At 41.3% G+C, this 12231-nt stretch overlaps 1 protein-coding gene across 3 annotated transcripts in view; it reads left to right on the forward strand.

Annotated features, from left to right (window-relative positions):
* The window catches only part of TTC39A (tetratricopeptide repeat domain 39A), a 59085-nt gene that overhangs the window by 36104 nt on the left and 10750 nt on the right, over nt 1-12231 (forward strand). For all 3 annotated transcript variants that reach the window (XM_080406283.1, XM_080406281.1, XM_080406282.1), the window contains exons 13-17: nt 2600-2691; nt 3695-3815; nt 6130-6241; nt 8604-8718; nt 9421-9537. In XM_080406283.1, the coding sequence (XP_080262409.1) occupies nt 2600-2691; nt 3695-3815; nt 6130-6241; nt 8604-8718; nt 9421-9537 (557 nt within the window). The remainder of the gene's footprint in view (nt 1-2599; nt 2692-3694; nt 3816-6129; nt 6242-8603; nt 8719-9420; nt 9538-12231) is intronic.

Raw genomic sequence — 12231 nt, forward strand, 5'->3', positions numbered from 1 at the left:
GTTGCGTCATCAACACATTGTAATTAATGGCACAAGTTGCTATTTCTTTCATTACATTATGGATACAAGCTCATTTGGTGGTGAGTGAGGTTAGCCATGATAGTGCCTCCAGGATAATAAATCTAATTAGAAGAGGTGCCTTGCCCCATGCATCCGAAAGGGAGAAGCTCTTCCATCTAGAACCCTCCTGGTAGCTTTCCTCCCTTCATCTTCCCCTGAGCCCCAGGGAAATCTGTCAGAAGGGATTAAGTCTGGCCAGGGCAGGGTTGGTGGTGGTTGGTTGGAGGTTTGTTTCTTCTTAATGTGATCAGGCTATGTGTGAGGAGGATATCTCTCTGGTTTTTTCTACTACACATTGTATGTATTGGCCAGGTAGAACAAAAGCCTACATAAGGTGAGAGCAACTCTCTCTGTGCTCCCACGCAGTATGGATTCCCAGGGGATTCCAGCAACATGTTCAGCAGGTCCATTAGTCTGAGTGGCTCCCACAGCCAGGAGAGCACCACCTGGCTTAAAAGCTTTAATATTCTGAAATGCTGTGGGATTAATATTAACATGTGTCCTTTTAAACTGTGTGTAGATTTTTATACTATGTTGCAGGGGCCTTAGAGAAGTGGAGAAGATGCTTCCTATGCATCTTCTCTGTAATGTAATCTACAGTGCAACAAGACAGTAGCAAACTAGTAACTACGTGACCTAAATGAAAGATGGCCATGTATATGCAGTTAGATTCCAGTGTAAATAAATAATCACAGCTTAAAATAGTCTGTAAAACACCTGAAACTTACGGTTACTATAGACTCCTTAAAGTGGTAACCAAGAACTCACCAACTGTTATTCTCTGCAGTTGCAAGAGTTGTAACATCCTCTGCTGCTTTGCTTTCCTGGGTTGCTGAATTTATGATTGCTCAGGAACCCCTTATGAAATCAATACTTTTCATAATCTGAAAACATAAAACCCTTCATAGAATCATCATAGGATCACAGAATGGTTTGGGTTGGAAGGGACCTTAAAAGGTTCCAACACTGTCCACCAGACCAGGTTGCTCCAAGCCCCATCCAGCCTGGCCTTGAACACTGCCAGGGATGGGGCATCCACAGCTGCTCTGGGCAGCCTGTGCCAGTGGCTCACCGTCCTCGCAGTAAAGAATTTCTTCTTAATATCTCATCTAAATCTCCCCTCTTTCAGTTTGAAGCCGTTCCCCCTTGTCCTATTGCTACATGCCCTTGTAAAATGTCCCTCTCCAGCTTTCCTGTAGCCCCCCTTTAGGTGCTGGAAAGGCTGTAAGGTGAGCCTTCTTTTCTCCAGGCTGAACAACCCCAACTCTCTCAGCCTGCCTGCACAGGAGAGCTGCTTCAGCCTCTGATCATCTTTGTCGCCTCCTCTGGACTCACTCTAACAGGTCCATGTCCTTCTTATGTTGGGGCCCCAGAGCTGAATGCAGCACGGCAGGTGGAGTCTCAAGAGAGCAGAATAGAAGGGCAGAATCACCTCCCTTGACCTGCTGGTCACACTTCTTTTGATGCAGCCCAGGATTCTTCACCAGACTGCCACGACTTCTCAAATATGATGGATAGTGGCTTAGCTGCTTCATCCACCAGTTCCCTCGGGACCCACAGCCAGATCTCACTGGGCTCCCATGGACTGTGCACCTTCAGGTTCCTTAGATGGTCTCAAACCTGATCTCCTACAGTGGGCAGCTCTACATTCTCCCAGTCCCTGCCTTTGCCTTGGGCAGTGTGGCTGGAGCACTTGCTGGTGAAGACTAAGGCAAAGAAGTCTTTGAGTACCTCAGCCTTCTCCATGTCCCGGGTAACCAGGTCTCCTGTTTCCTTCTGGAGAAGGCCTACATTCTCCCTAGTCTTCCCTTTATCACCAACATACCTGTAGAAGCTTTTCTTTCCCTTGACATCCCTGGCCAGATTTAATTCTCTCAGGGCTCTGGCTTTACTAACCTGGTCACCAGCTGCTTGGACAGTTTCTCTGTATTCTTCCCAGGCTGCCTGTCCTTGCTTCCACCCTCTGTAGGCTTCCTTTTTGTGTCTGATTTTGTCCAGGAGCTCCCTGTTCATCCATGCCTCCTGGCTTTTTTTCCCAACATCCTTTTTGTTGGGATGCCTCGCTCCTGAGCTTGGAGGAGGTGATCCTTTAATATTAACCAGCTTTCTTGGGTGCCTCTTCCCTCCAGGACAGCAACTGCTTTCTAGAACCTAGTATTTGAGACATGCTGCCAAATTGTGACTGGACACATAAACTATAAAGTAGTTTGTTTTTTTTTCTCTGAGCATGACTTTTTCATAAGTTGTCTTGCATGTATTCCTGAGAGTGATAAAAATTCACTTTACACAAGCACAACATTTGTTCTTGGAATTTAGACATAAACTATAAACCGATACAAAGTAAACAAGTTATTTAAAAAAAAAAATACACTCCATGTTCTAAAGTACATATTTCTCGCTTAAAATTTTGTAAGATTATGTCTGTTTATGAGCAAAAGCAGGAACTTCTTCCTCTTTGTTGCTGTTTTGTGTTTTATATCAATAATGGTGATGCTGTAAATTCATTTTTCTGTATAGATATTCTTGATTGCATTTGCAGGCCACTTATATTTACATGAAAGCTGCTTATCTCAGTATGTTTGGACCAGATGACTGCAGTCCTTTTGGAGACAGCAAAGTTGAATTATTTAGGTAATGTTTGCTAACTCCCAGTTACAACAGTTCCCTGTCTCTTCACGTCACAGTGTTGGGGGAAGAGAGGCAAAATAATTAATTGTGCCGTTTGGAAGATCTGCGCAAATAGCATTGGATTGATAAGAAATTGCAGAATGAAACACTTAGACCAAAGTGGAGCCTGAGTTCAGACAGCAGATTTCTCCTGGCCTGGAAGTACTTTAGGGGTAGGATATTAGGTCTGTCAGCCATACAGTGGCTGCTGCTGTTGCATGTAATATTCACATTCTTTTGCAGTTGTTTTCTTTAATCAAAATGGCATGTAAGGTATGAAAGCCTTCAATGGATTATGCGACAAGATGTGTGCCTCCTTAGTGGAGACATCAGTACGACTGGACTCTTGGGGTTTGAGTCCAAGAGGAATATGGAATAGTTAAATGTGCAAGTGAATATATGCATTATCAACACCATGCGTTTAACTTGATTTTAATGTTTAAGCTCAAAAATGACTAAACCTTGCTGAGGAAAAGAAAATTTATTGCTTTGGGTTTTACAGGTTTTCTACTAAGTATCACTTTTTTATGTGCTTACATTATATTGATACTTTTTCAGGTTTTCCATATCTTATGTAATCATTACAAGCAGAATTCACTGGATTTGGAATCCATTACAAAGTGAATAGGTTTGGGGAGAATGAGAGGCAAGGTAGCTTGCCTCTTTCTTAGTCTGTGATGAGACATGGGCCCTTTATAAGTTAGGTGCATCATCTAATTTTCTCCTTGGGTGGGGAGGAGTCCCTCTTCCTCCTGCTTGATTAAAGAGGAAGCCTAGAGATATGCGTGCCCTGCATAAAGACAGCTTTTGTGAATATGTATTGCTTAGCTTCCCCAGAGGTAGCAATAGCTCAGTGTGTAACAGCTTTTTTAGATTCTCTTTGATATTTTTTAAGTTTTAATGTTTGGTTTTTTTCCCAGAGGTTCACAGAGGAAAAAATTCTTAACGTTTTCCTTTCAACTTTCAGGATTGTTCCCAGTTTGAAACTGAAAATTGCAGGGAAGTCTCTGCCTACAGAAAAGTTTGCAATTCGGAAAGCTCGACGGTATCTTTCTTCAAACCCCATCCCTTTGCCTGTTCCACCTTTGGTAAGTTAGAAATATCTCCCCTCTCCCTGCCCTTATTAACATTTTTTTAATATATGGAAATAAACTCGAGATAATTGGAATAGTATCTTTCAGTGTTTCTAAGGTAAAACCTCTGCAGGAGACTGGAATGTTCCCAAAGCAAAGCCAAATGAATGCGAGGAATGCTGTAAAACTGGGGCATGCACCAGCCACAGGGAACTAAGCCAGTTGTTTGTGACACGTAAATGTGTTGCATGTGTAACTCATTATTCCGGTTACAGACTAGCATGCTCCTAACAGCTTTCTTTTGATTCCCTTTGGAGGAACTTTGCCCTAGGTCTCTTCTGTCATGTGTCATTTACTGAGACTACTAAAAGAAGATTTCAAGGTACAAGTTACAGGGGGGAGGGGGCAATCAAGGAAACAATACAGGAATTGGGGACTGCATGTAAGCATCTATTGAATGTGCCCCTGAATGCTTGCAATTTGGTGCTCTCCGGAGCAACTCATGGGTGCCGGTTGAAACAAACAAATCCTTTAGCCACTCCAGAAAACCATTGCATGCTTTGATTCGTTTTTGTTTTTTGTTTTTTTTTTTTTCTTCTCTTTTTTGCCTGTAATGCTGGCCAGTTCCCTGTGGCCAGATGAGAACAGCTGCATAAGGCACCCGTTGCCTCACTCGTGGTGCACTTACAAAAATCTGTCTGCAGAGAACACCTCAAAGAACATGAAAGCATTTGGGGTCCAGAGGTTTGCCAAGTGCAGTGGTGTTAGCATTTGCAGTGCTTTGAGATGTTGTGTTTGAGAAACAGTTGGATAATTAGTAAAAACTCTTTTAAGAAAACGCCTGAACAAGGAGAGCCTCTTGGAGACACCAGCGAGTAGTCATTTCTCAGCCCACCAGCTGAGTATGTGACACAACGCTGCTCGAAGAGATATAGTTGTTACAGCGCAGCGTGAGTATTCGCTGGGGACCGCTTTCCACTAAGTCTTAAGACTGAAATGACAGAAATAATTAGGTTACTTTGATTTGCCTTTCAGGTTTCAGAGACTGTAGAGCGTAACACGCCTGGGGTTTGGCTGGGCTGTTCTGGTGGGGTTTTAGCAGAAGGTTTCTGTCCTTGGAGGGCCGGGCGCGGCGTCCTTGGGTCCCGCTGCAGTTGCGTTCCTGAGGCAGCAGATGCCGCAGCTCAGCAGTGAAAAGCACTCCGAGGGTGCGGGGCTGGATGCAGAATCTCATCCCTAGGATCTTCCTTTTCGTTGTAAAGATACTTGCTGGGAGGAGCGAGTCCTCCAGCAAGCCTTAGCTCAGGGATTTAGCCTGGAATAAATGTGGTTTGAATACTTCTCTTTGCGCAGATTTGTTAACATGGTCTTGAAAGTACAGGAGTTCTGCCCAGGTTTTCCAATCAACCGAGAGCAGGCGGTGAAAGCAACGGTGACTGGGGACAACATGCTGTTGCATCTATTCTAACCTGACAGCTTTTTGTACTGCAGTTCCAGAAGTCAGTTATTCCATCCAGAAATTTTATCGAAAAGCATTAAATTACCAAGTACAGACTAGGCTATATAAATAAATGGAATAACTTGTCATGAGGACCAGCTGTAAGTCTATGTAGTGTTTCCATCTTTAACTGTGTGATTGCTAGTGGCAATGGTCACATTTTGTCTGGTGATATACTCTGAGAGAACCCTAATAATAAAAAGGAATTAAACCAATACCTTTTAATAAAATTTACTTTATGAACAGTTGAATAAGAAAGACGTTACTTCCTATGGGAACATCAGACAAACCTGAGAAATTTAAGGGGTTTACAGTTTGGTTCTAAAATTCTGTTGGTTTGTGTGAAGTTTGGCTTAAAGTGTAGGGGGTTTGGTTTTCTTTTTGTTTTGTTTTGTTACCTGAGTGCTCATATTTTTTCTACGGAAGCAATACATTGTAGTTAATTATAGTTATTACTGCTCTGGTAGGATAGAACTGGAAAACAAGAGGAGACCTTAATCAAGGGACAGTTAGCCATGTGCCATGAATGTTCTAAGTCTGGTTTATTGGCACTTGCCTTGATTTATAACTGAGATTGTGTTTGCGTTCTGTGCAAGCAATCTTCCTTGCATTGTGTGTAGTAATTGGCTCTTTAGTTGTCTTCCAGGGCTAATTTGTTCTGAAAACCATTGTAACAGGTTTTCAGTTGCAATGAAAATATGTTTTGACAAACTGACTGTTTATTTAAGGAGTCTGTACCTTTTTCATCATACAGAGATAAACTAAAGTATTTGATAACCACATTTATCCAGTATTGTAACTAATGATGCTGTCATTTCTTCCTGACCCTAGGAAATGATGTATATCTGGAATGGCTATGCTGTAATTGGAAAATGTCCCAACTTAACAGAAGGCATGTTGGAGACTTTAATTGAAGCAGAAGAAGCACTGGCAAGAAGTAGAGGTAATCAGTGATAGGGTTTAAACAGGTATTTTACAGTGCAATAGCTAAAGATATTATCTATGAATAGAGACACTCATTAGTAAAGTTAATCTGATCGTAGGAGGAACATAGATAATGAAACCATGAACTGTTTATGCAGATAGGAATATTTTTCCTTTTTAATATAGCAAGAACTTACAATTCTAGCAAGTGATTTTCCATCCACACACGTGTATTAGTAATAGTTTGTGACATGTATTAAAAGACTGTTTATTTTGGTAGCTCAAAATCAGCATATGCATTGGCTTGGTTACTTGGATCATGAAGCTTTGTTATTCTCAGATATATTGTGGGTTTGAAGGATATATATAGAATGGTCAGTCTTGTGTTTTAAAACTTCTGTCCTTGTGACCTTGGGCTGAGTGGTATTTGTGTGTCAACAGTGTGCTGGGACATCAACAGTAGAAAGCTGGGACATCAGGGATGGGCTTTCTTTGCACTGTGAATGAGCATAAGATAGTATTGAACTGGAACAGGCTCTGCTATCACTGTCAGTCTGTTAATTAGCCATCCCTGAGAAGGTTGAATCGATGTTTATTTCTTGCCAGTCTTTCCCAGCTCCTATGGGAGTGCAACCAGTCTGCACAGTTTTTCTCACAAAGTTTTCCCTTACTAAATATTTGATCTTGTTATTATATACTACCTTTCTGCAAAAGAATCAAGCCCCTGTTAACAAAGGAATATGGGCTAAGTCACTGCATTGCAGTCTTTTCGAGGACCTTGGTCTTCCTATGCTCATTGAGTTACACAAGAGTTGAAAGAGTTGCTTGAAAGACTGGCTAAAGCTATCTCTTTTTTAATTAATGGAAAAAGAGAATAGAAAAGTATTTTCAGTGCAGGTGACACCTTAGAAGGCTTTTGACCCTTTCACCTTCTTCATCACCCATTGTGTTACATTATTTTGAATAAGTGAATTATTTCTCTGTTCTCTTTTTTTCTTAGTTGGTAAATTGTGGATAAGGCTGGCTTCGTTCAGAGATTTGTAGAAGCTGATTCATGTTTATAAAACACTATGAGCACATGTAATCGAAAAGTGAGATATATGTTAAACACACCAACAATCTAAAGTATTACCTGTTCCAAATAGTGACTTGCTGTTTCCAGGCGTCATACTTTCCTTGAGCTTCCATGACAGTGCTTAGAGCTAAACTATTGTATTTTCTCTGTATTACCGTTACATGCAAGAATCTAACACTGTAAGATTATGAATCTGACGATGTGTGGTGTAAAAGGAAGTCTGTTAGTTGAAGTAACATCTAGAAGTACAGTTACGCCTATCAGATTTCTGTCGAGGATAGGTCCCTAAATGTTTGGTTATACAATCCAGGGCAGTTCATAAAATATGTTACAAGTAGAGGAAATACACGCATGTGAACGCGTTCTTGGGACAGAAGTCCAGAGGAGACAACTGATCTGCTCTTCATTTTATTCTTATGAAATAATTCTTCTGTGGCCCTGAGTCATCTCACTGTGCACATACATAGTGTGTCAACTTTTGTCCTCTTCCCTCTAAGTCAGTTTGCCGCATAGTCTTTGGGCATCTTCCCTGGGATTTGCTTTGGTGACACATGTATGTAGGGGCCTGCGTGGGACTTAGCAGTAAAAGTGACTCCAGTTGTAGGACCAAGGCCTCCAACTGCATAGTCCAAAGGGAAACAGCTGTTTCATGCAGTATGTGTCAGCATTTGAACAGCTGGAAGATCCAGGTGAGGTTTAGAGTAGTGAAAACAGGGTGACATTTAATATCCCAAGACATCGTATCACGCATTTGGCAGAAATTCTTTTTAGTTAGTATTTCATGAATTGGCAATGAGCAAGCAAGCTGAAGATTTTGCTTGTAAACTTTAAGGCTAAGCTGCCCTTATGGAACAGCTATGAAAAAGCCACATGTTTTCTTTGAAATGTATTATGCACAAAATTTCTGATGGAGAAAGGGTGTTGACAGGAATGACTTTGAACTAGGCACTGCTAAGGCTGGTAGGACTCTGGGCACTCATAAGTATAAACTCAAAAGAGGTGAAAAGAAGGTATGTTAAGAAGATGAGGGGATGTGAGGTGCAGGTAGCAAAGCTTGGCATGTTTTTGTCCAGCCAAGCAAAGGTGAAGAAGTGATAAAACACTTGCATACAAATAGGTCACGTGACGAGAAGTCAGGGAGAGAGAAGAACTATACATACTAAAGGGCAATAAAGGCATAAGATTAAGAGGTTTGTGTACTGTGTTCCAAAAAATGAATTGTGCTCACATCTACCTATGTAAAAGTTTCCCTATAGGTAGGGAAGTCTCTGCTGCTCTAAAGTGTGCCGTTTACTTCATCTTGCAGCTACAGAATTACTAGCAGATGACCAGTGTGTGATAAAACTGTTAAAGGGCTTATGCCTCAAGCATTTGGGCAAGATCTCTGAAGCGGAAGACCATTTTAATTACATTTATTTAAAGTAAGTTTTTGTACCTGGCATATGCGAGAACTCTTGAATTTCTTACTAACTCTTCCTTTCAAGTAAGACGAGATGCAACTGTGATATGAATAGAAGGGAGAGGACTGCAGTGTCTTTAGTATTTATTTCAGTTGCTTTGATATCAAGGAATTGCCATTTTAATTGCCAGTGGTGTTAGCCACGTATGGAAGAAGAATTGCGTATCTGCACTGTTAACTGAGGTATCTTCTTCTTGGGGGACTATAGGTGCATACAATTTTTGAAATACCACTTCTCTCTTTTCATCCCCTTCCTCTTACCAGACACGAAGAAGCTGTACCCAAAAAGCCAAATGCAGTCTGCAGAGACAGGTGGCAGCATGATTATACTTGGAACTTCTATACATCATGCAATGAATGGCATCTCTTTTTGTCAATTCACGTGGATAGAGCTCATAATGTTGTCATCTTTTCTACTACTTCCGTGTTAACAAAGGCAATGTTTTGTAATACTGAGAAATAACATGTTGTGTAGGATGGTTATTTAATGTGTATTTTGCATAACCTGGAAGGTAGCTTTTGGAAGAGAACATGACAAGTGTCGCAACAGAGATTGATTGCTCCTTCTGATCTTAGCTAATCTCCTATTTATTTGTGTTTGGGGCTGTTAAATGAGGGAAACATATAATTTTAAGATCTTGAAGCTATTTCTTTTCCAATGCAGTGAGAAGAAGATAAAATATGACCATTATCTAATTCCAAATGCCTTGCTGGAGCTGGCGATACTTTATCTAGACCAGGATAGAAGAGAAGAAGCGACAAAACTACTGGAAAGAGCAAAGTAAGCAAGTAAAAAGCCTGTGCTGATGTCTGATGGGTATTTTATGGTATTTTACTGGTTAGCGGGAAGCACAAACATTTCATTAATGTCATGGAAGCATGCATGCGTTAGTTTTGGTTTGGGCCTTTCTAGTGGTAGGCATTATCTGATCAGTCAGCCTGTGACTTACCCATTCATTCTGATAAGAGAAAAAAAAAATTTAAGATGTTAATAGGATGTCAAAGGCTTCAGTAAGAAATAACCCATGTGTAACAAAATGTAATAAACTTTGTAGTCTATTTACTTATTCATAAAAGATGTCTTAAATTAAATCAAAGCCCTGTGTTACGGCTAAAATAGCATTACTCAGATTGGTGGCTAGCAGTGCTGTTTTCTTTCCGTGATGAAATACATTTAAGGTAATGCTTCGGGTTGCATTTAGTATCTTGGCGTTGTTTCATCTGCAGCTGAAAGGCAACTGAAACACCTGCTTTTACTTTTTTGTGTGATCAATTTTTCTAGCAAAGGAGATTTATCAGGAATAATTGGACTTGACTGTGTATGTTCTTAATTACAAAATTACTAAATACGGGGTTTGCCTCTGTCCGAGCCCTTAATTCTCTGCAGAGCCAAAATTTCAGGGGCAGGGGAGGAATCCAAACCAAACAATCCTCGCCCTCTTCAAGCATCCTGCAGCAGGGTGGTTCACCTCTCTGCCTGGATCCTGAATGGGTCCAGATGTCTGCATCTTTCCAAGTCAGAGAATCACACCGTTCACTGCCGCAGGTGTGAGCAGCTACAAAACTGACATCTGGCCCAAAGTTTTGGAGGGGTCAGATGAAGTCTGTGTGTTGAGCTTTACTCCAAGTCAGTCCACTATGTAAGACAGAGTGGTGAAATCAGCCTACCAAAGATTATGCCAAAAGCCTGTCAACACAAAAATTAAAATATTGCAATTCTTAATCTCTTAGGCTTGTGAGCCTGGTTCTCTGTAGACTTGTGGAAGATATTAAGAGAAAAATTGCACTAGCAAAATGCAGTGGAAAGTGTTTCAATTGGTTTCACATTCCTTAAATCACGCCTCTCCTCCTGTCCTCATTTCCTTTCTTCAAACCTCTCTTAAGAAGAGATCTAGAAATTAATGACTCAGAGCTGCTCATTCCAGCTGGTACTTGTATTACTTGCTGCTCAGCCGTTGCACCTTTCCCCTGACAGCTCTGTGTGGTCACAGGCCCCCTCGAGGGAAGGTGTTTGGCTTAAATAAGTGCACCAGCAGACAGCAGCTCTTAAAAAATTGTTACTCAGTTTATGAAAAGCTAATACTCAGGCCTGCTGTGCTCAGGGAACTCATGGAAACCGTAATGATACACAAAAAAACCCCACCGCACACACCACCACCCCTCTTTTCAATCAGTCATAAAACAAAAGTGCAGTCCTTACTTTTCCACCTGTAGCTGTTACGCTGCATTAAAATGCTCGGGGGGTTATAAGCTTTCAGCTACAAATGCTGAATGTCTTTGCAGCCACCAGAGGGAGAGCACATTGTCTGCGCTGGCTGTCAGGGCTACAGAATGATGTGTGCAATTGGCAGGAGCGCAGGCGAGCACTTGGCTTGTGCGTGACGCTTGATTTGCTTGACCTAAATCCACATGCTGCTGCTGGTTTGAATGTTTCGACTCTGGGAGAAAGAGTGGAATGAGATGAGAAACGGTTTTGGCTTGGTCATGCGTGGAAATATTTCTCTTTGTACAACTTTTAAGGTACAAGCAAGAATATCAGCCTACTGATGAGAAATACAATATCTGCATGATAAAAATCTACTTAATCTAAAGAAAAAAAACTCCAAAGGGTTTCAGATCAGCATACAGCAGAACCCGATCACCCTTGTTACAGTCAGCCTCTTGGGTGTTGCATACATAAAATTACAAGCTTGGGTAGGATGGGTGTGGAATTCCTTGTTCTCCCAAAGAGACTGCCACTGCCATAGTGACAGGTACCTGCTTCCATGCGTGATGGGAATTACAAATTTTGAACTGAAATGCTTTTAAGGTATACAGACTGTTTAGTACTTAATGTTACGTTTCTGTAAAGATGACAAATATCTTCTAAAAGAAAATCAGTGTGTCTAATCGGGTTTGGTATTTGGATTCTGTATCCGTCCTGCAGGAGCTGACATGTTAATTCCGATGAAATAGGATCTTCACTTCCTATGTGGTCCTAGAGGCAAAATTTTTTTATATATATTTTAGCTTTTCCGTGAAAATACAGATTCTTTTAATGTTTCTGTAACTCGTTTAGAGTTCTGTAAGTTCTTTAGAGCATGACATAGCCACTGGAAACTCTAGGCAGATGACACTGCCGAGCCAGCCAGGAGATGTTTGGGGAGGAAGCCCTGTCAGTCTTCCCCAGGCTGGTGAACTGCTTCTTGGAAGCTGGTGCAGTCTCATGTCTAGCCCCTTTCTCTTTCCAAGTTTCTAGGGCAGCAGATTGTCTGGCCTTATTTTCTACACAGAGTACCCATCATTGCCAGCCATAGGATGCAGATGGGGTATTTCCCTCTTCTGGGTCAGGAAAGGCTGCCCTCTTTCCCTCCCCGCCCCCCTTATCCGCTTCCTTGGAATCCATCTGCTGAATTAAGATAGGCTCATCTTATTGAAATATTTTTTTAAAAAAAATCCTTAAAATGTTTGTATTCAAATTTGTCAGTTATACTTT

Source organism: Falco punctatus (genome assembly GCF_963210335.1).
Source record: "Falco punctatus genome assembly, chromosome: 11".
In the NCBI taxonomy this organism is placed as follows: domain Eukaryota; kingdom Metazoa; phylum Chordata; class Aves; order Falconiformes; family Falconidae; genus Falco; species Falco punctatus.